This window comes from Colias croceus, chromosome 8, assembly GCF_905220415.1.
Source record: "Colias croceus chromosome 8, ilColCroc2.1".
In the NCBI taxonomy this organism is placed as follows: Eukaryota; Metazoa; Arthropoda; class Insecta; order Lepidoptera; family Pieridae; genus Colias; species Colias croceus.
This window is the reverse complement of record NC_059544.1, coordinates 9109190-9136912: the sequence shown is the minus strand read 5'-3', so window position 1 is coordinate 9136912 and position 27723 is coordinate 9109190. Positions and strand designations below refer to the sequence as shown.

At 33.0% G+C, this 27723-nt stretch overlaps 3 protein-coding genes across 3 annotated transcripts; all 3 read right to left on the bottom strand.

The window, feature by feature from the left end:
- Positions 1 to 194: 194 nt before the first annotated feature.
- Positions 195 to 16688, bottom strand: LOC123693714. Its single transcript, XM_045638912.1, has 18 exons — positions 16538 to 16688; positions 15862 to 15971; positions 15614 to 15704; positions 15134 to 15319; positions 12932 to 13314; positions 9789 to 9857; positions 9218 to 9386; positions 8562 to 8741; positions 8043 to 8195; positions 6017 to 6190; positions 4722 to 4831; positions 3983 to 4073; positions 3562 to 3747; positions 2704 to 3080; positions 2443 to 2511; positions 1322 to 1490; positions 848 to 1027; positions 195 to 449 (listed from the first exon to the last, which is right to left on the bottom strand). The coding sequence occupies exons 1-18, from the start codon at positions 16686 to 16688 to the stop codon at positions 289 to 291; spliced, it is 3009 nt and encodes a 1002-aa protein (XP_045494868.1). The 3' UTR covers positions 195 to 288.
- A 1897-nt stretch (positions 16689 to 18585) lies between these two features.
- On the bottom strand, positions 18586 to 24923 carry LOC123693511. Its single transcript, XM_045638652.1, has 5 exons — positions 24753 to 24923; positions 24370 to 24496; positions 22718 to 22994; positions 20179 to 20301; positions 18586 to 19282 (listed from the first exon to the last, which is right to left on the bottom strand). The coding sequence occupies exons 1-5, from the start codon at positions 24814 to 24816 to the stop codon at positions 19160 to 19162; spliced, it is 714 nt and encodes a 237-aa protein (XP_045494608.1). The 5' UTR covers positions 24817 to 24923; the 3' UTR covers positions 18586 to 19159.
- Positions 24924 to 24956: 33 nt separating this feature from the next.
- LOC123693512 lies at positions 24957 to 27646 on the bottom strand. The gene is made up of 5 exons (XM_045638653.1): positions 27581 to 27646; positions 26971 to 27094; positions 26438 to 26705; positions 25709 to 25828; positions 24957 to 25368 (listed from the first exon to the last, which is right to left on the bottom strand). The coding sequence occupies exons 1-5, from the start codon at positions 27639 to 27641 to the stop codon at positions 25246 to 25248; spliced, it is 696 nt and encodes a 231-aa protein (XP_045494609.1). The 5' UTR covers positions 27642 to 27646; the 3' UTR covers positions 24957 to 25245.
- Positions 27647 to 27723: the final 77 nt, after the last annotated feature.

Below are 27723 nucleotides of genomic sequence, written 5' to 3'. Positions count from 1 at the left end.
TATTGTTGCAAATTATTGTTTTATAATCTATGCTTTTTCATAGGCCAATTGTAAATAAAACATGAGTCATAATTTTTATAGTTTTTTTTTTTAATATTTATTTTATATTTATGAGATGATGTATTTTTCACAGAATTCATTAATTTAATTTACTAACACCTGAACGTAGCTGGTAATAAATCAAATAGTTAATCAATTAGAAAATATTTGTAAAATACTAAATATAGATATAGATACTATGCATCAATGGAAATTAGAAAAAATAAATTTTGTAAATACTATATTGATCTAAGTTCTTTTATGAAATTTAACATAAACAGGATGGGTTGTTCTCAAAACCAAATCGGTTGTAAATACGAGGTCTTCTGGAGTTGTAACTGCTTCTAAACGATACTTTCTAATTAAACCAGATATCATTGTTTTCATTTCCAACATCGCGAAACGTTGACCTGAAATATATAAAAATATTTAGCAGTTAATAATTATTGACAAAAAGTTAAAAATCCTGATGTTTTTGACACCTTACTCAATAAAAAAATAAAATGGCGCAAAAGTCGGCCATTTTCTCATTTAATTGAAGATGAATGCTTGAAACCATTCAACAATAAACTTGTAAATGACCCACAAAAGTTTATTTGTAAAACATAATAATAATAATGGCTCTTCACAGTCGAGAGCGTTGGCCCAACAAATAATAATCTTCGATGTTTGCCACCATTACGGCCATTACGAATAAACGTCTGCAATTACGGCCGATCATAGACATTCAGGCCCTCTACTCTATTGCCAATACTCGCCCAACGCTCCCTATTGTGAAGAGGGCCCATAAAATAGAGTTATTATATACCTATACAATTCCTCGGTCCAGCACTAAATGGTAGGTAAGAAAAAGGATGCCTTTTGTGAGCGTTTTCTGGTAGAAACCTTTCAGGGACAAACTTCTCAGGTTCTGGATAGATATCCGCCCTTCGGTGCAGGTCAAACACAAAGATGTGACAGATTGTGTTCGCTGGGATCGTGTAACCACCTGTAATGTATTCGAAGTTTCGTGATGAGATAGCATCTTACTTAATAATATAAGCTGAAGAACTTAAGAGATAATCTCACGAACTATTGCTCTAGTATGAAAACTTATTTCAGTGTTAGATAGTCCATTTACGGAGGAAGCCTAAATAAGCAGATACGAGCTAGAAGGTAACGAGTAGCCTGTCTTAGGTGATTTTTATACAAACTAAATATTATTGCATCCTATTGTCCCGTGTTTATCGTAATTATATGTAAAGTATTTCACTAAAATAAACTTAGTTCAAAATTTACTCACTTAAAACGGTATCTTTTGGTGTATTTCTAGCAATAAAAGGCACGCTGGGGTACAACCGAAGTGACTCCTTTATACAGCATTCTAAATACTTCATGCTGTTTAAGTCTTCAATGCTCGGGGTGCGGTCGGAGTCACCTAAAATGGTCACCATTTCTTCGTATATTTTCTCCTGCAATTTAATTTATGAGGTATTGAAATGTATCCTAAAGTGTGTGAATGTAGAAGGAAAAATGAATTATTATGTAACTGTATAATAATATTACAATACTGTATAACATCCCGACTGATAAGCTACTAAATACAGAAATTTAATTTAGATTTAAATACGGGATTAAGACTTGAATATAATTTACATTTATTTATGAAGGTTCAAATATTCATAAAGTATTTTAATGCATACCATAAAGGGGTATAAATAATTAATATGTTGATTTAAAAAAAAAATCTTAAATTTGAGCAGTAATTCTATATGTTTATTTTTTTAACGGCTTAGCTAATATTATATTATGATAAAAAACAAAACAACTGTAATTAATATATTATTTAGATTTTTGCCATAATCATATATCTAGCAAATTAAATAAGTTTTAAATAATTAATTATTAATCTCGACACAGAAAAACCACAACGCAACACACATTAAAAAACAATTACAAAAGATTCAATGTATTAATTTTCTTATTAATATCAAATAACCCGAATTCATTTAATAATTTGGAACTTACAAAATTAATAAAAATATATTCTGGTATTTCCAAGAATTTAAAACAATACATAAAACTACTTTTATTTTATTGTGTTCTAAATTCTAATTGAACTATTGACAAAGAAATATTTAAAAAATATCCTTGAAGAATTTTAACATAATTCATATTTAAATAAATAAAAATAACATTAAATTACTTGAATTTATATTTTTGGTTTTATGGCATTCAAATGCTTTATAAATATAAATTTATAAATTATAGAAAAAATTCGATCACGAGCTCTGGCGTCACGAGTGGCTGTGTTGGTCAGGCATCCGCCCCGGGATGGCGCGAAAGGATGCGGGTTCGAGACTCGAGTCCCGCCTCGTGATCGAATTTTTTCTATTATTTATAAATTTATATTAAATTACTTACTTGAACTTCATTTTCATTTGCTATACTCATTATGATAAATATTAGTGCCATTGCTGTGGTGTCGTGACCCTGCAGTGTAAAAAAATATTGAACATAATAATAATTTCCAAATTTTAAACGATTATATTATATATATTGCTGCACTGATTCTTCTAACGGACAGGTCAAGTCTTTCATATATTTTTTATTCTTTCGGGATTCGAACCCAGGACCCTTCGGTTCTACATTGATATGTTATTATGTTGTATCAAATCTACATACCTCAAACATAAACGTATCCACTTCTTCTCTAATACCTCTCAAATCAATTTCGCCTTTTTTCTCTTTTTCCAAGAGCAAATCCAGCATTGGAAGTTTACCCTTTTTGCTCATGCCTACATCATTATCAATATCTGTAAAAATATCTTCTTGTTTCAAAGCTTTTCTTTCTTCTATTATTTTTAACGTAAATTTATGTAAGTCTGCCACTGCTGCCCTTTGAGCCCAGAATATTCTCGTAAAAATGAAAACGTAGTCGAAGTAAAGCCAAGTACGGCAGATCCGTTGAACAACACAGTAGATGTAGTTCTGCATCGCTTGGAAATATTTATCCACAACTGTTTTTATGTCTGATGTTATTGAGGTACCCATTGCGGTTTCTGAAAAGAGTAGTATGTGAAAAAGCTGCTAAGATTAGCTGTATAGTTTAAAAAAAATAATTCAGAAGTTGATTAAAATAACCTAACTGTCACAAACCAGATATCATTTTATTGTAAAACTAGCGGTCCGCCCCGGCTTCGCCCGTGGTACATGTTTACGTTTTCTCTACATAAAAAACATCCTCGTACTTCAAGGAATATAATAAAAAAAATTAATTAAAAAATTAAATTATCGAAATCGGTTCAGCCGTTCTCGAGTTATGCGCTTACCAACACATTTTGCGATTCATTTTTATATTGTAAAATAAGAGTTTGGTATACAATAGAATAAGCTTACTATTTACTTTAATGATGATCGTTATATTGCAACTAAAATCAATTTTACAAATTCAGTACATAATTATTATAGTCTTTATGTTATATACCTAGGGCTTTTTTAAGATGATATTCTTTGAAATAAATGTATACGTATTATAATTACCACACATTATACGAAGTGTCGAGTTAATAATCAATGGAACTATGTCCGTTTTATCTCTTCCTATTTCACCTTCTATCTTCACAAGGAATTCTTCAGTTTGTTCCGTAAATGTCATTGCGTATTTCTTCAGAATGTTGAAATGAAATGCAGATGTTAAAAGTTTTCTTCTCTGATGCCATTTGTCGCCTTAAATTATAATAATGTCTAAATAACCTAAATAGCAATTTTAATAATCAGAAGTTTAGAGATTTTAAAACCAGAGATAATTAGCGTAGCAGCATTTACGATATTATTTACTGAATCTTTTGGTTGACCTCATACCATTTCATATTTTTATTGATTCTATTCAAACCACAAAAAGTTGACACACAAATATATATAAAAAATACTATAAAATCCTCACAAATTACTAAAATATTACCGTTACTAGTAAGTAGACCTTCTCCAAGCCACGACATGAGGAACGTGTAGGGCCTGCGTTTGTCATTGTATGTTGTTGAAGACAGGATTTTCTGCAATATGTAGAATGATGATTATTTACATCTTATGTTTACAATAATAAAATGGGATCATAAAGAAGCAAAATTGAAGTGTATAATGGAACAACTGTTGATGTATTTCATAATCTATACTATTATAAAGCTGAACAGTTTGTTTGTTTAAACGCGCTAATCTCAGGAACTACGGGTCCGGGTCGAAAAATTCTTTCGGTGTTAGATTGCCCATTTACCGAAGAAGGTTATAGGTATTATATCATTACGCTTAGAGCAATTACACGAGCGGAGTAATGTGGGTGAAGCCGCGGGGAACAGCTAGTAATGTACAATTTATATAATACAAAATTGCAGTCTTCCAAAACAGTAGTCATGTTTCATAAGAACTAGTATTTCTGGTTATGTTACTGTTATATTACATAGGTTTGCGGCATCTAACTGAAGTAGGTGCTGGTGTTTCAACAAGAAGAACATAACATTAAAAAAATGTTGAATACGGGGTTCAAAATACTAATGAATTATAATTCGTAGTAAATAAATGTATAGTTTAATTTATTATTAAAAAAATCAAAGAGACTTTATCATGGTCAGGATGTTATCTAATGTAAATAATTTATTTATGAATTAATGTAGGTTGTAAAAAAATTATAATAATCATAATCATACCTCGATATCTTCTGGATTGTACAAATTAACAGCTTGGTAGTTGAAGGCATGTACTTGGCTAAAGTTGCCGTATTTTCGATGAAAATAGCGCAGGTATGTAAATAAATCATCTGAAAATATGCTGCTTGTAGAAATTAAAACCTTCATAATTTATAAATTTAATAGCATTAAAATTGTTAGGACTAGACAAAATTTAAATGAAACCAATCGGAGGGCACAAAGGCTTTCAAATAAAAAAATCTTCGAAAATCGTCATAAGTTCTAACTTCTAAGGTAACACCCAAAAAAAATACAGTTGAAATGAGAAGTTCCTCTTTTCTTGAAGTAGGTTGAGATCATACAGCTTATTAAATTGTAGAGGGATGCTTCGTCTTCATTGAAACAGGTGGACTATTTTATTTTCCAAGCCTCTGATTGATAGAATAAAAACATCTTAAGTACCTTCCTTATAGAATCTAATATAAAGGAAAAACGGCGGAAATTGTCTATAGTTTATACATAATATATATTTATTTTAATTAATATAATTGTATTAAGAATGCATTACAAACAATCATATTATTTGTTTAAGTTAATCAACTAATCTTACATACCTACTACCTACTATAATATTATGTAAATGTATTTTTTTATTTATCAATCGGTTCTTTACCCATTATTTACTACGATATTTACAAATTTAAAAGTCAAGCCCGTGATAGTTACGAGAACATATTGTGATAAAAGGGTAAGTCACCTTTCATTGCATAAAATTAACTGTATTGAGTATTTTTCTTCAATAAAAAAAAATCTAATTATATTATTTTACCTTTCCATCCCATTTATCTAACCCTTCCCTGTTGTTCCCATGTGCACGTAATTTCTAAATATTACTTCATTTATCGAACTTTATTTAGTAGATAATTTATTAATCCTGATAATGGTCAAAGTTCTAAAAATGTATTGTAATTGTTATTGTTATATACCTAATATATTTTAATAAAATGACAAATTGTAGTTGAATTGTAATGAACATTGAACGCTGTAATTTCCTGTAATTAAAGGTACAGTAGATTATGTATTTTAATAAGATGTAATAAACGTGAACTGTGTCCTTTGTTGGAAATTCTATAATAATAAATAAATAAATAAATAAATAAATAATGAAAATAAAAAATATGTACATTATACTGTTAAAAATATAAGTTAGTTTTTATAATATGCTTTTAAAATAATATCTACAATCTACATAAATAAAGGCCATCTAGCTAGGACCTACTTTCAACTTGATAAAAAAAACAATATTCCATATTCACCTGGTGTAGATATAAAATTCCATGTATTCCCTATTATAGGAAATGAGGGCGGTCCCGGTATTTTCCTGAAAATACTATTTTTATATCGGATTCTGTCGTAAACGACCACTAAAAGTATAGCCAATAGAAAATAAATCATTTTCACACACTGATCGCGCGCCGTCTTCTTACTAACTAATCATGGTTAATTGCTTTAAAGGAATATAATATGTAGAATGACAGAAAAACGTTTATATAACATAAATATTATGATCATATTATTATTTTTACGTTGAATAGATTGATCGTATCAGATGTTCCTGCCTTCTTTGATTTGGTTTTTCGAAATATTATATTCAGATTGCTTTTACATTGATACTAGCGGTCCACCCCGGCTTCTCCCGTGGTACGTATTTCGCAATAAAAGGTAGCCTATGTGCTTTCTCAGGGTCTAAAGATTGTCTGTGCCAAATTTCATCAAAATCGGTTGAGAGGTTTAAGCGGGAAAGCGTAACAGACAGACAGACATAGTTACTTGGTACCCTAAACATAGAAGTACAAATGCAGCATTGAAAGGGTTACATTATTTCAGCTCAATATGTTGCGATATTTACCTAATATAAACTGTTTGCATACTTGTCTCTGGATCTGCTCTGTGAATAATTGTGTAATATTTACTTTATTACTTGCTTATAGATATTTTATAATTTTTTTATAACAATGCATACGCAGGCTTGTAATTTCATCTACTACGTCTGATATCTTTATACTATACGAAGTAATGATTTAATTATATTGTATAGTAGTAAGTAGCATTATATTATAGTAGTAGTATTTATTTTATTATATTTAATATATAATAATACCTATGTGGGTTCCTCGTGAATTTTCTAGTGTAAATTATTTAAAGTTAATGAACTTTATCTTCACCTATGTTTATCCTTATGTGAAATATTAGCGTTAATACTTATCTGTATATTTAAATTAAACCAATTTGACTGATATAATCGGAGTTTCATACGTCTAATACAACTTCATTATATTTAAATCTTCAATGTTGTGTGTGATAGAACTTGAAATGTACAGGGCTTGGGCACAGTTTTGGGCAGATGCATTGCATAGATCTGTATACACTAATCGATTTTCTTTAGAGACTTAAGTAGTTAATCAGGCTTCTATGTCCTGTCGGACACTTTGTTACTTCGTCTCAACCGGGACTCGAACTCAGGACCGGTTCTCCGCTCATGCGTTAATCACTGTACCAAGGAGGCAGACAAATATAATACAAGTCCCAAAATAAAATAGAAATGCATTTTTCGGATTTCTCCGGCTCTCTATAAACTAATTTCTACATGTAAATATTAAAAAGATAAGTTCAATTAATAAATTCTGTAGATACCAGGTACTTGTATCTACGTACAAACTTATGTAATGTTATTTGTCCTTATAGAGGTAATGTTTACTTAATAAGGGCTGTTTATCACCTAGGTAATGCATATTATTACTACCTACATAAAAAATGCTAACTTCCGTTTAAGGTTTATAAGGAAACAGCAGCTTATATGATATTATTACGCCGAGCTGTGTCTGATTAGTTTGTATGACTGTATTAGAAAAGTTAACTTTTAGTTATAATATCTATATTCTATATATGATCCATTTATGTATTTCCATAAAACATATTCAAAGTCTTCGTCATAAAATACTAAGTACTAGCACAGAATAATAACTAGTAGCGTACTAGCTGTGACAAACGTTTTTAGGATAGGATGTAAGGGTGATTTTCCACCAATAATGTACGAGGAATGTGTTTGTAAATAACCAATCATATCGCTTCATTTAGTTTGAAGTTTGAAGCGTTTAGCGTTTGAAGCGATACTATTGGTTATTTACAAACACATTCCTCGCTACACATCGATTATTGATGTAAAAGCACCCTAATGCTACCGAAAGGGTTTTAGTACCCTTATGATTAAAGGGTTTTAGATGCTTGATTTTTTAAACATTTTGTAATAAAACATTATCAAGGTCTAAATTATTTATTTTCTAGGACGGAACCTTACATATAGCGGGTGTGTGCTTCTTAGAACTACATCAGCAGTAAGGGTTACTTCGTTTGGTTTTGTCACTGGTTCTATTTTGAACTTTCTTAATAATCCCGATATCACAGTCTTCATTTCTAGGAAAGCGAATTTTTGCCCTGGGAATTAAAATAAACTTTATTTTATTACCTACATACCTTTTTGCCACCCAGGTTGTTTGTTCTACGAAAACGACTGTACTATCTAAGTCAACTTGAAAAAACGGGTTTTTTGTAGACAGTCACAATCAAAATGATATTTACAAAAATATATAATAACTAGCCGCGCCCCGCGGTTGCATCCGCTCGCGTGAACGAGTTTTCCTTTTATCTCTAATATCAACAAACAGACAGACAGACAAAATTGTAAAAATACTATTTTGGTATATGTACAGTGCGTACATCCATTTATATGAATTTAGTAAAAATCGGTTAATTCAATATTAAAAACGGTCAATTTTATTATTAGTACATATAGATTGTTACCTATACAATTCCTAGGACCAGCACTGAATGGTAGATAAGCGTAACGATGACGTTTCACCACATTTTCAGGAAGAAATCTTTCCGGGATGAACTTCTCGGCATCCGGGTAAATGTCCTCCCGATGATGAAGGTCGTATATATGAATGTGACAAGCTACGTCTTTTGGAACTGTATATCCACCTGAATATAGAAAATACTTTAAATAATTAATAAAGGAATATTATTTCGGTATCACCAAATTACACAATTCAATACATGTCTTAGGAAGAAAAAAATTAGTATACACCTGCGCACTGTCGACTGACCTCTTACCTACTAATAGATGAAGATACTAGTATGTTGAAATTCACTTTATAAGAGAGTAGAATTATAATACATCTAATTTCGTTACGTTGATTTGATTGTAATTTACTAGAACTACACTCAATAATGAGATCTCACTTATAAGACATTAGCAGTCCGCCCCGGCTTCGCCCGTGGTACATGTTTACGTTTTCTCTCCATAAGAACCATCCTCGTACTTCAAGGAATATTATAAAAAAAGAATTAACGAAATCGGTTCAGCCGTTCTCGAGTTATGCGCTTACCAACACATTTTGCGATTCATTTTTATAGTATAAAGATATGCCAAAAAATTCATACGTAGATTTACTTACTTAAAACAACATCCTCATTTAAATATCTAGCAATAAACGGAACACTGGGATATAACCTCAGGGATTCCTTGATACAGCACTCCAAGTATTTCATATCATTTAAATCGTCCATCGTAGGCAATCGATCAGAACCTTGGAATATAGTTTTTAATTCTTCATGCATTTTTTCCTGTAATTAAAATTTAATTACTTAGTTTAACTCCTATTATAAAGACACAATTAACACGTTTAATTAAATCCATTATTAAATTATGATCAATTGTTTCACTTCTTATTATGCTCTAGTTCTGACTTCTGATTGAACTAGATGAAATAGGTACGTACATATAAATAGGTATCATTATAATAGTATGTATATAAATGTTGAAAAAAAGGACACTAAATGAATATATTGCGCCTGTTCAAGGAAACCTGGCCGCCTCTGGCAGTTTTGGGTGGAAATATCGATATAAAAATGAAATATACATACTTGATTATGTACTAAGTAGCTATTTCTATCATGTAATTTCTATCACTTCGCGTTACATTTTTTTTATAAATAGTTTAATCGTTTGACATATTTCTAATTTACCTGTATCTCGGGTTCACTAGCAATTCTCATAACAAAGAAGGATAACGCCATGGCAGTTGTATCGTGGCCCTGTAAATCAAAACTTATTTTACGACGCTATTATTAAACATTTCAATAATAGTGTTCCACATGTGTAATAAAATTGCTAATTGTATTCTGGTCTTATTTCTCTTTAACCAATATTTAAATTAATGAAAGCAATAACTTCACCCTTTAATCCCTAAATAATACATCTGCAAATATCATATAAGCGAAGAGATAACAAGTGATAACTACGTTAAATACAACCGACTTCAAACTTGCAACTTGCACTTGCAACATTTACAAATACAGTCAAAAATGCTCATAAAATAAAAACTACTGGGCCTATCCGAATAAAATTTTTATGGGACCAATTCGTTCAGAAACCTCGGAGTAATCGGTGTACATACATTAAAAAAAACATACCGGCCGAATTGATAACCTCCTCCTTTTTTTTAAGTCGGTTAAAAAAAGTCTGAAGCTAAAGTATGATTTGTTACATCTCGTAGTTATTAACATGTCTTATAATCCTACCAGTGCCAGCACGCTGTAGATTGTAACCCGGAGTGGTTCCTTGCGCTGTTGAACAGGTGCCTCACTGTCGCCTACTTCCCCAAACAGTGGAAGTGGGCGACTGTGGTGGTCCTGAGAAAGCCGGGCAGGGAATCATACCGGGTACCGAAAGCCTATCGACCGATCGGTCTCTTACCTGTTCTCGGCAAAATCTTCGAAAAGATGTTGGTCGCCCGACTCAGGTTCTACCTGCTGCCCAAAATAAGCCCCCACCAGTATGGTTTCATGCCACAGAGGAGTACTGAGGACGCCCTCTATAGACTAGTGCACCACATCAGAAATAAGAGGGAGGAGAAGAAGATTTCTGTTGTGGTTTCGCTGGACATAGAGGGAGCTTTCGACAGCGCCTGGTGGCCAGCCATAAAGGTGCGGTTGGCCGAAGTTGGGTGTCCGGTGAACATGAGGCGGGTGATCAGCAGCTACCTGAGTGAAAGGGGAGTGAATGTAAGGTATGCAGGTGTGGAAGTGAGTAGGGAGACCAATAAGGGGTGCGTACAGGGATCCATAGGTGGACCGCTCCTGTGGGACCTCTTGTTGGATCCCCTGCTATGGATGTTAGAGGAGATGGAAGTGTTCTGTCAGGCGTTTGCCGATGACATTGTGTTAGTGTTTGATGGAGATACGGCTTTAGAAATAGAGATCAAGGCAAATCGCACACTGAGAAAAATTGACGAATGGGGTGTCAGAAACAAACTGAAATTCGCGCCACACAAGACATGTGCCCTGCTCTCGACACGAAAACTAAAATTTGACAAGCCACGACTTACAATGGGGAGTGTGGACATCCAATATTTCGATAATATTAAGATACTGGGCCTTATTATTGATGGCGGCCTGACATTCAACGACCATGTCGGGAGCGTTTGCAAGAAGGCAATCGCCCGCTATAAGCTGTTAGCGAGAGCAGCGAGAGTAGGTTGGGGGCTTAACCCCCAGGTAGTTAAGACTATATATATCGCAGTTATAGAACCAACTATATTGTATGCATCAGCAGCGTGGGCACCCACAGCGGAAAGGATGGGGGTACGAAAGAGGCTTAACACCGTTCAACGGGGTTTTGCCCAGAAGATCTGCAGAGCATATCGAACTGTCTCTCTGAACTCTGCGATGCTGTTGGCTGGGATACTCCCACTTGATCTCAGAATACTCGAATCTTCGAGGCTTTATGAGATCAAGAGGGGTGTGTCGCACCCGGCGGTGTTGAGGGACAGGGAGGTGGAACGAATGGCTCTTGCGATTGAGGATCCACATCCGGCAGAGCAGGTAGAGCTGGGGTTTGGCTTAGTAGATGAGGATACCTATGCCGACGTGGTTGACAGCCACGTCCATAGGATCTATACGGATGGCAGCAAAATTGAGGGTCGAGTCGGAGCCGCCCTTTCCGTATGGAAAGGTGAGTCCGAGACAAAGGCCATCAAGCTTGCGTTGCCACCGTATTGTACCGTTTATCAGGCTGAGCTCCTAGCGCTCAAAAGAGCAGTAGATATAGCCTGCAAGAGCGGAGCGACAAAGGTTGGTGTCCTCAGCGACTCCAGATCGGCGCTCCAGGCGGTCACCCTGAGTTCCCCTCATCCTCTGGCCGTGCAAACGCGGGCGGCCCTCCGAAAAGCTGCATTGCAGAGGCGGAAGGTCTCCCTGTTTTGGATTAAGGCGCACGCAGGGCTGAAGGGGAACGAACGGGCAGACGAGTTAGCCAAGGGGGCCGCTCTGGGGTTGAGGAGGAAACCGGATTACGATCTGTGTCCTGTTTCATTCGTCAAGCGTATCTTGAGACAAGATACGATCAGCGAATGGGATAGGAGATACGACGTAGGAGGAACGGCCGGAGTCACGAAGCTCTTTTTCCCAAGCGCTGCTGCTGCATACAAGGTAGTCGGAAAATTAGACATCACACACCACACCACACAAGTACTGACTGGTCATGGTGGATTCGCCTTCTATTTGAACAGATTCAAGCTGAAGGAGAATCCGTCATGTCTATGTCAGCCCGGAGTAGAGGAGACGGTTCCTCACCTGTTACTCGAGTGCCCAATTTTTGCAAGCAATAGATATGCTATTGAGCAAAAATTGGGCATGGCGATGACGGGTGAGAATCTGCCTTCCGCCCTGGGGGACAAGTGTAGGGATGCGTTCTTGCAATATTGTAAGCATATTGTAGTCGTAGTTAACCAAAGAAATAAGTAGTGTGTGATATTAGTTTAACTGTGATATAGGATTAAGTTGAGTGTTTTTGTGCCGTGTTTTTATTGAATTTGTACTAAATAATTTTGTCTTTATTTTATATTTATTTTATTTTATTTTATTTATTCATCTTAGGGAAACAACAAATATTGTAATTTAATTTAAGCTCTTCTAATTTTAATAGTACCTTATTTATATTTATATTATGTGAGTAACCAGTATGTTAATATTTCTAAAAATTGAAAAAAAAAAAAAAAAAAAAAGGCAAGAAAAGTCTCTGGACTATAATCCAGAGGTGGCGCGAACACCCTGTGATGACGGGTGCCATTAAAAAAAAAAAAAAAAAAATCCTACCAGTAATTTCTTACCTCAAACATAAACGTATCAACTTCCTCCCGTATACCATCTAGATCTATATTCCCTTCCTTTTCGCTTTGTAACAATAAATCCAACATTGCCAATCTTCCTTTATTACCTCCGTAGATCTGATCACAGTCCGTCATTTCTAATATATTTTTATCTTCTAAATATGTCTTTCTCTCTCGAATAACTTTATTGGTAAATGCATGTAAATTAACAAGCGCTTTGGCTTCAGCTTTCCCAAGGGAGGTACGATTGTACACAAAGCTAGAATAGTACCAAATTCGACACAGCCTTCTGACAATACATTCACCAACCGTATGTATTGCCTCAAAATATTTTCTCTTTTCCGATTCAGCTACTTGGTCCATTGAAATACCCATAGCTGTTTCTGAAAAATAAAATCTTGACGTATATATCTTAAATTTGCTACTATCTTTCCGTTCACAGCTTCGTCCACGTAGTCAAGTTCCTGTTTCCATAAGATTTCCGGGATAAAATCTTCTTATCTATATCTTTTATCAAAATTAATTCTGTGGATCAGACGATCGGGTTATCTTTTATACAGAGGCGAAGCCGCAGTCGCTAAACTACCTACTAGGTATTAAATAAAACAAGTGATAACTGCGTTAAAAACAACCGACTTCAAACTTGCACTTGCAACATTTACAGACAAAAATGCTCATAAAATAAAAACTTCTGGGCCTATCCGAATAAAATTTTTATGGGACCAATTCGACACTATCCCGCGTCGAACAAAAAAAGAATCACGTAAATCGGTTCAGAAACCTCGGAGTAATCGGTGTACATACATAAAAAAAAAACATACCAGCCGAATTGATAACTTCCGCCTTTTTTTGAAGTCGGTTAATGAAAAAATGAAAATGAAAATATTTATTTAAAAACCATATGTTTTTACACGGATACACTTTGATTAACGTTGCACGCTTTACACATATTGACTTAATCTAGGTGTATTAAAAATTGTTGCTACTGTGCAGTTTAGTAAGTGACCAATTAGTTTCGTATTGTTTTATTATAACCTATATTACTATAGTATTATAGTTCAGGATACATTGCCCATTTTTGCAAGTGACTACTATCAAGCTAATTTTCCGTTTGTAGCTTTATTTTGATGAGACGCCCAATAATTTCGTGTACGAAAGTCTCGATTGTGGTAGCTAACAGAGATAACAAGGATAAAAATTTTTGATTTGATGGTTCTCAAATTTTTATTACTAACTGAATTTTTTTTTTGTTCAATCTCAAGAAAACCTAAATTATTCGAAAAAATATTTGTCCTACAAAATCTATGGTTGGTTCAAAGAGTCCCCCTTTCCAAAGTGTATCGATAACGAGGTCATCATAAATGATTACTAACAAGCTGATTTTTTTGTTTTCACTTAGTTAATGTTTATATAATTCAACAGACATATTGTCCTACAAATTGCGTAATAAATATTTGAGAACCATCAAATCAAAAAAAAATATCCTTGTTATCTCTGTTAGCTACCACAATCGAGAGTTTCTTACACGAAATTATTCGGTGTCTCATCAAAATAAAGCTACAAACTGAAAATCAGCTTGATAGTAGTCACTTGCAAAAATGGGCGATGTATCCTGAACTATTATAAAACAATGCGAAACTTGGTCACTTACTAAACTGCACAGAGAGAAACTAGAGCGATGTCAAAGAGCCATGGAGAGTAGTATGGTAGGAATAAAATTAAGGGACAAAGTGAGAAGTAGCACAATCAGAAAGAAAACCCAAGTAACTGATATACTTAGACGAATAGACCAACAAAAGTGGAGATGGACCGGCCATATGATTAGAGACATACAAAATAAATGCAGTGCTACTGTTTCCAACTGGTGCCCCCGGGACGGCAAACGCAGCAGAGGTCGTCAGCAAACAAGATGGGAGGATGACCTAAAACTGACAGCGGGTCCACACTGGAGAAGAGTAGCGAGGGACAGAATCCAGTGGAAGATGTTGGAGGAGGCCTATGCCAAACGGCACACTGAACTAAGAGATATTTTATAATTATATAGTGTATAAGAAAACATAATATGTATAGTGTATAAGTTTTTAGTTCAGAATAAATGGGCTTTTTATTTATTTATTATTATTATAAAACAATTACTTCGTTATTTAATTGGAGTTTATCTTTTATGTACCTAAAGTAACTACTTAATTTAAAAATACTTACGACACATAATACGTAAAGTAGCATTAGATAATAAGGGTCGGACATCGGTTTGTTCGTTGCTCGTTTCATTTTCAATTTTCTTTAATAAGTTTTCAGTGTATTCGATAAACGAACTTGTATATTTCTTCAATATATTAAAGTGAAATGCTGACGTTAGAAGTTTTCTTCTCTGATGCCATTTCGATCCTGAAAATAATTCAATGTGGCTGCTACGATATAACTATTGTTCGTTCAGCAACTTTTTGTCGACCGAGTTAGGTTTTTTTTGGAATTTAGAATGTAAGAATTGTTGTTATTGCGGTTGTGTAGGCTATTTGTTAAAATATTCCCTATATTAAATAATTAAATGTCTTGAAATGCTAAATTTGTGTGTTTCCAAGTAATTTTTAATAGGATTCCAACTATCCAATTACTCTTTCTTAAATCTAAGGTATATTCATTTTAATTTCCTTTACCTACTCATAGTAAACTTTTTCTTACCATTACTAATTAGCAGACCTTCTCCGAGCCATGATCGGAAAAACGTATACGGTATCTGTTTGTCATTAAATCGACTTGCGGAAAGTATTGTCTGAAAAAAAAAAATACATGTAATTAATAATAATTTTGGGCAAATTATAGCAAGTAATTTAATAAGTACATATAATATTATATTCTGTTGAATACGATTTACGGTTCGTAAAATATGTAAAATAAGATTTTGAATTTTCATTTAATAAAATACATACCTCGATATCCTCTGGGTCATAGATGTTGATGTAACCAAACCCGAAGGAATAATAGCTTGTTAGACCCTTATAACTTTTGTATTCTTCACGTAATTTATGGAATACCTCCTCTAAAATTATAATTAATTTTATTTGAATTTATGAGATATCCGATTTGCATATTTTTTATAAATAAAAAAAGAACGGACTGATTAAATTATTACTCTGTATTGTATAGATGCTCAGTAATTAGATATTTTTATGGTTTGCAGTTTCTGCATTATACATTACTGAATAATAAGTGTAAAACCAATTTTGTACCATCTTATCAGTTTCTTATGTTAATGCTATGCTTTTGAACATAAAACACATGGTTTGTCACGAGCTCATTATCACTATATAACTGTAACTTGTGTAGGTAAGTACCTATTTAATATAATTATGTGCTCTTATCGTATAGTATTTGAAACAAACGTGGATCGTAATGAATACTAATTAACAGTATTTTGATTACACTTGATCTCGTAATTTATTTATTTTAGACTTCCTTCGACCAGTTAGGTTTTATTGAATTTTTGTCTCTTGAATTTCAATAGTAGTAATCTTGACATAAAATTTGAGTTTCAAAATAGCACATGTAAAGAAATTCTCCATAATAATTAGGAATGTAGTTGTAGCTATGAAATTATCTACATACCAGGAGACACAAGGAACTGAAACGCGGTTCCTACAATAGGCCATCCTTTTGGACCGGGTAGTCTTGACATAAGCCGGGCTTTCCTAGATGTTGCATTTATGCACCAAGTGAAAAATATAATAACCACGACTAATATCAACGACCATGCCATTTTGTGGCACTATTAAAACTAAATGACTTTGCACTGTATGAAATAACAAATTTCCTGTGTCGATGTCGATACATTATCAGAAATGTTGTTACTGTTTTAATTAAGGTAAGACTTTCTACTAATTAATAAGATTAAATTTATGTTTAGTAATTGAATATTTTACCTATGTAGTTTTAGAATATTTCACTGCAAATTAAATTTGAGTTGACACAACTAAAACAAGCAACTATTAGGCAATAGTACCTCTCGATAAGAAAAGGAAAAGAGATTGAATATTTTTTTACTATATTCATGAAATTGTCTAAATTGTTTTGAATTAATGTTAAATCAAACTCAAATATTTAGACTTTATTTATTTATTTATTTATTTATTAGGTTTACCAGTAATTGTTACACAAAATAAACAAGTATATATAAAATTAATCTTAAAACTAAGTGTACAATTTAAGGTAGGTAAACACCGCATGCATACATTTAAAATTTTAAAAGGTTTTACACAGGAAACAAAACAAAGAACAAAAAATACATATAAAGATCTTAAACTAAGTGATGCACAAGGTACTTAAATTTATTTAACCTAAGGGAGAACATATCTAGATCTTGAGCAAATTCATTGTAAATTCTACAAAGTCTAGGAATTGGAGAATTGGAACCAAGGACAGTCCTACGTAAGGGGGGAGATAGAAGGTTAATGGGATTTCGGGGATATTTAAAAGGACTTCTTCAATTAGACTTCTTCTAGAAGCACTTTTGAATGGTTATAACATAGTTTTGAAAATTACCACAGTTACAGTTTCTACGGATTCCGTATTGTTTCATAATAAACGATAATATTTAATATTTATGTATTTTAAAAACAAATAAGAGCGATGTCAAGAAGTCCTAGACTCCAACCTGGAGGCAGGCTAAAAGTAAAAAAAATATCTCTAGAATTTTTTTTTTTTCAACCATAGTTCGAGGTAACTACTGAAAGTCACTGTGCGTGTGTCATACAATTTCTGCAACAGTAACTATTTAGAAACGTGAGACTATATTCCTGAGAGTGAGATCACATAAAGCACTATAAATTCCAAATTTTAAAATGACAGAGCTTTAGCTTTAAAGGTCGTGTAGCGCCAATTGCCATCATTTTTCCATGCTGGAAATAATACTGCTGTAAAACACCATGGTCCCTCCGTTCACTGATCTCTCTCCGGTCGAGGCCGAGTAGCTGGACTCTAAATTCCACCATAGATATTATATTATACTAGGTTCCCAAATATTATAGGTACTAGGTTAGTTTCCCAATAATATATTCCACGTCTTGTATTTAACAATTAACAAACGTATTGATATTATAGATAGCGTATAATAATTATAGATACCCTATATCGTAAAAATAAAATTGGAACAGGTATAATTATATACTAGATTTCCGCCCGCGGCTTCGCCCGCGTTTGCAAAGGAAAACCCGCATAGTTCCCGTTCCCGTGGGATTTCCGGGATAAAAACTATCCTATGTGTTAATCCAAGTTACCCTCTATATGTGTGCTAAATTTCATTGTAATCGGTTCAGTAGTTTTTACGTGAAAGAGTAACAAACATCCATACATCTATACATCCATACTTACAAACTTTCGCCTTTATAATATATATATTAGATATATTAGATATTAGATTTGCGTAATAATAAAATACGGAAAAGACAAAGTCATAGTTTAAAAGAAATTAGATAAACACGTACCAATAAGTAAAATTTAACACTTAGAAATGGAAAACAGCCCGTGTAATATTGTAATTATGTAACAGATAAAAAAAAATGTTTTCTCTATATTTTTTTTATCCAATTAGAATTAGTTTGATGAGTATTTATCGTCTTATATGTAATCAAGGTCAAAAGTATATAATGCAAAGGAAATAATTGTAGGGTTTTCCATTTAATATGTCTTTCTAGGAAATTATAACATTAAGATCAATAAAATATGTAAAATAATAATTGTAATCGTTTATACATACCAAAGATAATGATTGCCATAGGTATTTTAAAATTAATAAAAAAAGGATTCATAGATTATGGTTGTAATGCATCAAATGTAAAATAATTCATATTCGTTGCTTTCAATAAATATTTTACCATAACATAAATACAAATAATCCAAATTAGTATCGTCAAATACCTACTACACACACTGAGTGTACAATGAGTGTAAAATATAAATAAACTCTTTCCTCGAACCATATAGGGATGTTATTCTTTTGAGTATTCGCAGTCCCATAAACAAAGAAATATTTTCATTGCGTTATTCTTTTATTTTGAAAGTGAAACTTCTTTAGGCACGTTGAGAGTAAATTTTCAAGGTCTCGTCATGGCAATACCGTCACGTCATGGAGCAAAGCGACGAATTTGGTATCTTTGAATCTTGCCAATGAAGTTTCACTATATTATACGTGTGCTCGGCACACACGCTCTTTTTTTATTTATATTATTGTTATTAACAGCCATCAAAACGTATTTCCGGGAAACCAAGCTTTGTATCAATAAGTTTCTGCATAATTGGCACGATGATGTCTCGAGCCCATGTCGTGAAGCTATCGTCCATGTGGTAACCGTGAATCTGAAATGTTATTAAATAGTGAAAGTTCTTAAATATTCTTTATCTTTTTTAAATATTTAGAGGTAGCGCGCACGAGCAACTTTGTATCCGCAACTATTTTGTCTTTCCCACCCATGGGCTAGTATGAAAGTGCGCGCACGTAGCGACACAACTCCCCATACAAATTGATGGGAGAGACAAAATAGTTGCGTAGACAAAGTTGCTCGTGCGCGCTAGCTCTTAATGCAAGTTCATTATAAAAAGTTCATTGGTAACTAATACTAATTCAAATTAGCGCTTCAAACACATATATTAGGTATGTTTTCAAACACTTATTGTAAAATATGTAAATGCAAACATCACAACAAACATAATTCGGTTTGCATTTTCAAATAAGTTTCAGACTTTCTTTCTACGTGAACTTCTATCCGGTAAAATCAATGACACAAAAATATATTTCATATTTATTTTTTATTAGACAGTAGTTTGTTAACCACTTGTGCAAATTGTAAAATTTTTGAATGATAATATTAAAGACAGTGAGTCGGGTAACTACTTTATTGAAAATATTGAATGCAATGATTTATTCGTCTATTCCAAAGTTCGATGACATATTGTGACATCTGCTAACCCGCACTTCGCCAGCGCGGTGGATTTATGTCCTTTTTTTTTTTATTGTGGGGAAATCTTCCAAAGATACCCACGGCCCCCGGGGAAGGAGCCGTGGGTTATGTCGGATTCTTACCGACTAAAACCCCACTGTGTTCCGTCGAGCCGCTTTAATGAGGGGGCCGCGGGTATTTGTTAGAATTCTTCCGCAACCCCCTTGGGTGGATTTATGTCCTGTACAAAAGACCTGTGTCCTAGCAGTGGGAATGTATATGGGCTGATGATGATGATAAATTATTATTACTTACGTGTCTCGATAGCACTTGAGATACGTTTGTGTTTGGGACGAACTGCATTCGTTGGTGACGCGATGACTGACCAGCTGATGTCGTACTCACTACCGTTTCGTTTGTATTTATCTTCTTAAGGATCTGGAATAGATAAATAGAATTGCATAGGTACATTACTGAAGAAATGGATTAATGATGTTGTTGTTATACTTTTAAATATATTACTGTAAAGAATATTAAAGTAGTTTCAATTCAATTTTAACAGATATATCTAAGAATCGCAAGCGCAATCGTAAAAACGTAATCTTAAAAATAAAATATGTATATTAAGAAATATAGTCTTTATTTGTAACTTAAATTTTGAACTAGTTATTGTTTAACTTAATATAAACGTATTGCAATATCGTATATAAATAATTATTTATACTTTTTATATCTATAGTGCGTACATCCATTGTTTCATTTCTGAATGTATAATTAATTATACAGGGTGTAATCGTAAAGTGTGCAAAGGCGATTATTCCGTAATTATTACAGATATCAAAAAACTTTAAACTGATATCGAAAGTATTTAACCTAATGAGTAAAATGGCCATAATACATTTTTAAAAATAAAACGAGAAATATCTAAAAAATTAACTTGACACCCTCCCATACATTTAGTATGAGATACGAATATCCCATGTACATGGGTTGATCCAAAAGTAATGATAATCAATATTAAACAAGGTCACACTTTACAGTTATAATAATTATGTAGTTCTCTAGATAGTCTTCTAACTAGAAAATATACTTCAATATTTTTTTTTCCTAAACTTAAAAAAAAAAACTATGACTTCATCCACAAAAACCCCTCCACGCGGCCATCACTTCGCTGTCGTCTTAAAATAATTTATGGCTAAGAAAGTGTTTCTTGTGCCGAGGAAAGAGATAAAAGTAAATAGGAGCTAGATCTAAAAAATAGGGTAGGTGTTCAAGCATTTGGAATGCCGATTTTTGAATGGCAGCCATCGCAACTGACGCTTTTGATCTGGTGCGTTGCTTAGTGAAACAGCGTTCAGGTCCGCAGTTTGCCATGTCTCTTTTCCTTACTAACCTACCCAATTATCATTACTTTTGGATCAACCTAGTACATTTAATATGAAAGATTTTAGCTTTTTCTTTCTTTTTTGGTTTTCTGCTTTAATTACTTCGCAAATTTGAAGGGAAGTTAATTTAGAAACTGTAAATAGAGCTCCTCATTGTATTGCACAATGAGGACATCACATGTATGGGAAATAAAATGTATGGGAGCATTTAATGTAATAATTATAGATCTGTTCTATGGGATAGCAGAGATATTGGGGTGTAAAGTAACAAAAATAAAAGTTAGTTTGCTTGAATTAAATGAATAGCATTGCCTTTTTCTTTTTTGGATATTTCTCGTTTTATTTTTAAAAATTTATTATGGCCTTTTTACTCATTAGGTTAAGTACTTTCGATATCAGTTTAAAGTTTTTTGGTATCTGCAATAGTTATGGAATAATCGCTTGTGCACACTTAACGATTACACCCTGTATATGAATATAAACTCATATATAATTAATTATACGTATCTAATTGTATTTCAGTTATTTAATTACCAAGATAATAATAAATAAGTGGAACTTGCGAAATTATTTAATTTTTTAAATGAGAATGGCGAAACTGGGCTAACTAACTGTTACAGAAATCATAATATATTTAAAATTTATTATGCTAATTTTAATAATTATTTGTAAAATGACTTCTGATTCTATGGGAAAAATCTTTGAAAAAAAAGGATAATTCGGTCCGATACCGGTTTTATCAAGCAGAGATGTCAGTGTTGTCAGGAGTAAAATAGTCAAATAAATAGATTATTACTGTGATAATAATTATAACCTTGATAATAACATTTTAGCTGGCCAATAATAAATGTCAAATATTATTAATCATAATTATTGTGTCAGTGATGAGCTCGTGATGAGTGATTTGCAAGAAGCTTACATGCGAATTGTTATGTTTGTTGATTGACTTTTGAGTGAAGTTTTAGTAACGTCATTCTCCTTTAGATGCAATTGAATCAACAATGAACAAAGAACAATAATTAATGTTTTGAACATTGATGTAATATCCTGTTATTATAATTTTACGTATGATGGATTTTTGAATTTCTCTAGTAATAAATAATAATTATGAACCAAAGACTTGCTAAGGTATGATAATTATCAAAACCTACCTACATGTTTTAATTCTAAATAGAAATTAAAAATGTTATCATAACCTGTTCCCAGTTGTTACGTAAATGAAATAGCTCGGCTCTTTCCATTTCTATACAATAAATAATTATTATAGCATTGAAATAACAAATTTAGTATTCGATTTAAAATTCAAAATTCTTCGCGTTATCAAAACAAATTCACTGAACTAGCATTCCAAGAAGCAAAATCTTGTATCAAGTATCACGCAAAATATATAAAAAAAGTGGCTGTCGCTGGCCACCTGTGGTTGATAGCCTGTTTGCGCAGACCCTAAACATTATCAAACTATAACTTACCAAAATCGGAATAGTGATCGAGTCAAATTGAAATACTGCAGTATAGTGCTGTGGGCCTGTACCCTCCACGTCAATTATAACATCAAAACCAACTCTAGGCACTCGTAAGTTAATTGTAGCTCGGACCAGAGCTTCATATTCTGTCACATTGGTTGCTGCTACATGCCTCCTTCCAACTACAGAGGAGATGGCATTAACGTCCATTCTCTCTATGGATATGAGAAAACTGTTCTTGAATTGGGCCAGTCCTGACACGTGGAAGGAGTACATACGATCGCTGAAATTTTGTTAAATAAATGAATATAGGTTAGATAGAAAAATGTCACATTTGGATTCCAAACTTGGACATGAGTTTAATTTGTATTTTTCATTTACGAGGTTTAATTTGGTAATTTGCCTGGCTGTATCTTGTTTGACAGTCTGTTTGCCCACAATATGCGAATAAATGAGATTAGAGGGTTTGTTTGTTCAGAGATTAATAAAAAATAGTTCTGCCAACAGACTACAGGGTAGGATTGGTCATATCGACCAGTAAATCAAAAAATAAATGGCCCATTTCCTATGAGGAATTTGGAATAGATATCTATTTTTTTTATTTACGGATCGATATGACCAATCCTACCCTGTAGTCTGTTGGCAGAACTATTTTTTATTAAACTTACTGGACAAGTAAATAATCAAAGACTTACTGTAATGTTTAGTCAAGAGTCTAAAACTGTTTTATATGTTATTTATTTATTTATTTATTTATTCATACTTTATTGCTCTGACTTAACTTAACTAGGAACTTAATCTAATTATAAATTTAAACAAATGGCGGTCTTATCGCTAAATAGCGATTATGTGTGTTGTATGCCGTTTTCTATCATTTGGGGTACGCGCAGACAGAGAGCGTTCTGCGTTCCGCGTTCTGCGTTCCGCGTTCTGCGTTCTGCGTTCTGCGTTCTGCGTTCCGCGTTCTTTGTAATGTGAAGGATCTATAGCACCGGCGCACACAGAACGCAGTTAGACCGCGGCGGTCATTCGGAACGCTTGCGTTCTCGCGTTCTCTGTACAGAATTACAAAGGACTCGCGTTCTTGCTATGGCTAGTCCGTCTTCTCCAATTGGTATCTTGTTTTTCTATTTCAGATTTTATATAGTCATGTAACTCATTGAAGCTATTTATTGACATTCGAAAATAAATATAAAATCTCTCTTCATCTTGAAGCAGCTCAGGGATAAGAATACTTAATTCTCCCATATCATCTCGTTTCGTGTTGATAGGGTGTACCCAACATTTTCTACTTTTTTTGACTCCTCTAGACTCCACAAAAGCAAGGCTTCATCTTCGGAAGATGAACTTTCGAGAGACATGTTTCACGTGCGGAGAGTCGCGAAATAGAACGCAAATGTCTTGAACGTGCTCCTGTGTGCGCTAGAACGCAGAACGCAGAACTGACGAACGCAGAACGCAGAACGCGGAACGCAGAACGCTCTCTGTCTGCGCGTAGCCTTGTCTAATTAGGGGACAAAAAAATATGAAAGTATGATATCTGTGATGATATCCTATTAATTTGACATGGTTAAAGATATGAAGATAACACATATTAATGTTACTACCGATGTTCGTATATCTCTAGAAAAAGAAAATTCAATGCGAAAAAGTCTCACTTTAACGTGTAATTAAAATCGTTCACCCTCAAATTGCAAAACTTCACATTCTTTTCAACTTCATACATTGTTTCCTGCAAAACCTTTTCAATGTAACCAAGACGATTCACAAAGCAAGCGCGCTGATCTGTAAATTTTAAACATTTTAGTACAAATAGATGTAACAATTGCAAATTAATTATGTAGTAACGAAAGATAGTGAAATAATTTGCAATTTTAAATTTAATGCGAATTTGCGATTGCATAATAGGCAATAAATACCTACTAATTTCAATTATTAAACTCTCCTGTTTTTCTTATTCGTGCATCATTTGCATGTTATAATATGTATCAGTGTTTAATAGCTAGATATAAAATTACATAACAATGATTATAAGACTTACTCCATGCTTGACAAACTTCACAACATATGAAAATAAAGAAAAAGGCACCCAATAATTTTAACATATTTGTTAGGATATTCCTTAAACATTAGTATGTTACGCAAACTGTTAATCACACAAATAATTGCTGAAATATCTATGATAAAACATACTAAATAATATTATATTCTTATCGATAAGAGATAAATACAAAGTAATTATCAATCTCAAATGCCCTTGGCCGATGTCAATTAATAGGATGTTTTTTCTGCAGCATACCTGCATTTAGATATGAATAAATAATAAATAGGTACCTATAGTTAACTTTTTAGAATCGAACAATAACAAAACAAATATTTTATTATATTAACGTTAGGTCCTTTAATTTAAAAGTATCATTTGTTATAATTAGCTGAACTAACACTTTTAGAAAATATCCTGAAAACCGATAGAAAACTCATTTAAATAAAACAATAAACTTCAATTGTTTTTGTTATAATAAAATTTCTTAATTTTAAGCGGGGCAGTTGTAGCAATAGTCAGGTATTTTGTGTTCCGTTTTAGCCAAGTCCAGAATTATCGGCGCTAACGTGTTGGCCCACGTTTCGACACTTGAAAATGTGTTGTTCCAGTGAAACTGTAAAATAAAATAAACTATGAACTGATAATCTTCATTAAAATTAATTTAACTATAGACAGTGTGTAAGCGAATTATACTTTATAATCAAACGACTTGATTCGTGATTTTAAAGAGCCATTGCGTACCTATTGTAGGTTTCATCAGTAGAAACTGCTTTTGGGAGTTAGTGGTAACCTTTTTTTTCTGTACTTTTACGATTGAAAAGCGCTTCTTAAAAATAAATTTTAGATGAATAAAATGTTTCAGTTTTAAATATATTTGTTTTGATATTCATACCAACCTACTTAAATTAAAACCAATATTAATTTGAATAATCAAGGATAAATTAAATGATTACCAAAACGCTCAAAACTTGAGTAACATCATCTTGAGGTAAGAAATTCATAGTGTTTCTCGTCAGTGGGAGTGCAGGTGTAACGGTAGAAGATAGTTCATCTGTGTACACATTCTTGATAAGCTGAAAAAGTTTTTGGTATGTAAGCCATTTTTATAGCAAATGAAATAATATGTATGTAGGTACTTTATTTATTCTTTGTACCCTTAATAGAAGTTCAATTTTGACAATATCTGTAAAACTATTTATATACAATCCAATTTAATCAGTACTTAATAAACAGACAAGGTCTCCTGGAGTCAAAGTATTTCAAACTCTATTTACAACTATAGCTATATTTGTAAAATTGCTAGGAAGTTTTCCGTGGTTGCACGAAATTCTCATGGGAATTAGATGTGTCAACGCTATAGTTGTCAACACGATGGGTGCATCTTTTACTATCTCCAGTCACATCAATCATACTATCGTTCCTTTGCGATGTGAAAAAAAGATACATGAACACTTAAGGCTGGTTGCAGAGCTTGACCGACCGTCAGTGCGTACCGTCGGTCCTGACGATACGCATCAACAATTGTATGACTATGACACTAATGCGCATGACAATACGCGTGCGTATGGTCGGTCTAGCTATGAACGGTTTTATGAATTTCCATACACATGACAAGCGCGACTGACGTACGCACTGATGGTCGGTCAAGCTCTGCAACCAGCCTAAGTCAAAGGAAGACTCACCCTACAGTCGAATTGTATCAATGGGTACACAATTACTCCCGTTTTTCTGTATTTCCCGCTATTCAAATCTGCATCCACATCAAACCCGATCGCGACGTCGTGCATTCGTAGCATGCTTCGTAGTTCCAAATTTGTTATGTTTGTCAGTCTGTTGTATATCCACACCTGCTGGACGGAGTGTTGAACCAGGTCCAGGCGTTGCATGGACACTATGAAGCCGTTTGTGAAGTCTATAGTGCCTTTCACTGTTGTGTTGAGCACGTCTTCACTAAAATATAAGTTATTAATGTTTTCAATTTGCAACTGATGCTTGTTATTTCTTGCACTTTCGTTATAGTAAATTGAGAAGATGTTCATAATGAATCTGATAGGACTTCAAAAGGCATTTTATGAATACCAATGCTTATTGAACACTTTTTTAACTAAAAACATGTTTCAAATAATATTTATTTATATTTATACGGTTTGAGTTAAGTTTTAAAGAATTAGAGTTCAATTTAAAACTGTAAGAATTCTCAAACATATCTACTTACTCTATTTCCATTCTAACATCCTGAACCTTCAGTTCGCGCCAATTATTTTTCTGAACACGGTCAAGTGTTTTCTGAATTAATTCTATGATATAGCTGGTGTGATCAACCAAACGTATATTTGATACTAAAAAAAATGATTTGAATGCATTTCCAATTTATAATTATGAGGCTATACTGGATATTATAATAAAAGTTTAAAAAAACTAAAAAACACGCTTTTTATAGAAAACCGAACTAAAAAATAGAAAATTTTATCAAATTAGTGTATTGTCATCGGTCCTCAATAAATCTACAAAGTTTGAACGAAATCTGGCCGTTTAAAGTGGGTCAAAATCGCGCCCAAAGAAGTCGGTTACAAACATACAAACATACAGGTGAAGCTAATATAAAGCGTGTAAAAAGAATTGAATGCAGTAGTGGGCTAGTGATAAATGTTAATATAATTAAGCATATATTTACTTTGAATTAAGCATAATCATGAATAAAAAATTGGGTAAAAATAATATAATATTTTCGTTTAAATCATAAACAAACAATCTAAATGAAGATATGGATTTTATGTGGATTTTATATAAACAAAAAATAGATAAAATTTAAGGAAACATCTTACTCGTCTGGCACGACACAAAAACTACGTAACTTGACAATAATATTAACAATATAGAACGCATTTTTGTTTTTAAAACAACACTTTTAATTTAAACAATAAAATAGAATGTTATCTAATTGCTAATGTAACAATATCTTCAATTA

Bases quoted from the DNA above. Each gene is read 5' to 3' on its own strand.
- LOC123693714 (XM_045638912.1), bottom strand. From the start codon at position 16,688: ATGGCATGGTCGTTGATATTAGTCGTGGTTATTATATTTTTCACTTGG. The intron at 13,315-15,133 runs GTAAGTATTTTT...TTTATTTTTCAG, and splicing joins TACTTTACGTATTATGTGTC to AAACAGCTATGGGTATTTCA. The intron at 450-847 runs GTATATAATAAC...TATATATTTCAG, and splicing joins TGGACCGAGGAATTGTATAG to GTCAACGTTTCGCGATGTTG.
- LOC123693511 (XM_045638652.1), bottom strand. From the start codon at position 24,816: ATGTTAAAATTATTGGGTGCCTTTTTCTTTATTTTCATATGTTGTGAA. The intron at 22,995-24,369 runs GTGAGACTTTTT...ACAAAATTTCAG, and splicing joins GATTTTAATTACACGTTAAA to CGATCGTATGTACTCCTTCC. The intron at 19,283-20,178 runs GTAAGTAATAAT...ATAACATTTCAG, and splicing joins CTCAAGTGCTATCGAGACAC to ATTCACGGTTACCACATGGA.
- LOC123693512 (XM_045638653.1), bottom strand. From the start codon at position 27,641: ATGCGTTCTATATTGTTAATATTATTGTCAAGTTACGTAGTTTTTGTG. The intron at 27,095-27,580 runs GTAAGATGTTTC...CATTTTTTTTAG, and splicing joins TTTTGTGTCGTGCCAGACGA to TATCAAATATACGTTTGGTT. The intron at 26,706-26,970 runs GTAAGTAGATAT...CTTATATTTTAG, and splicing joins GATGTTAGAATGGAAATAGA to TGAAGACGTGCTCAACACAA.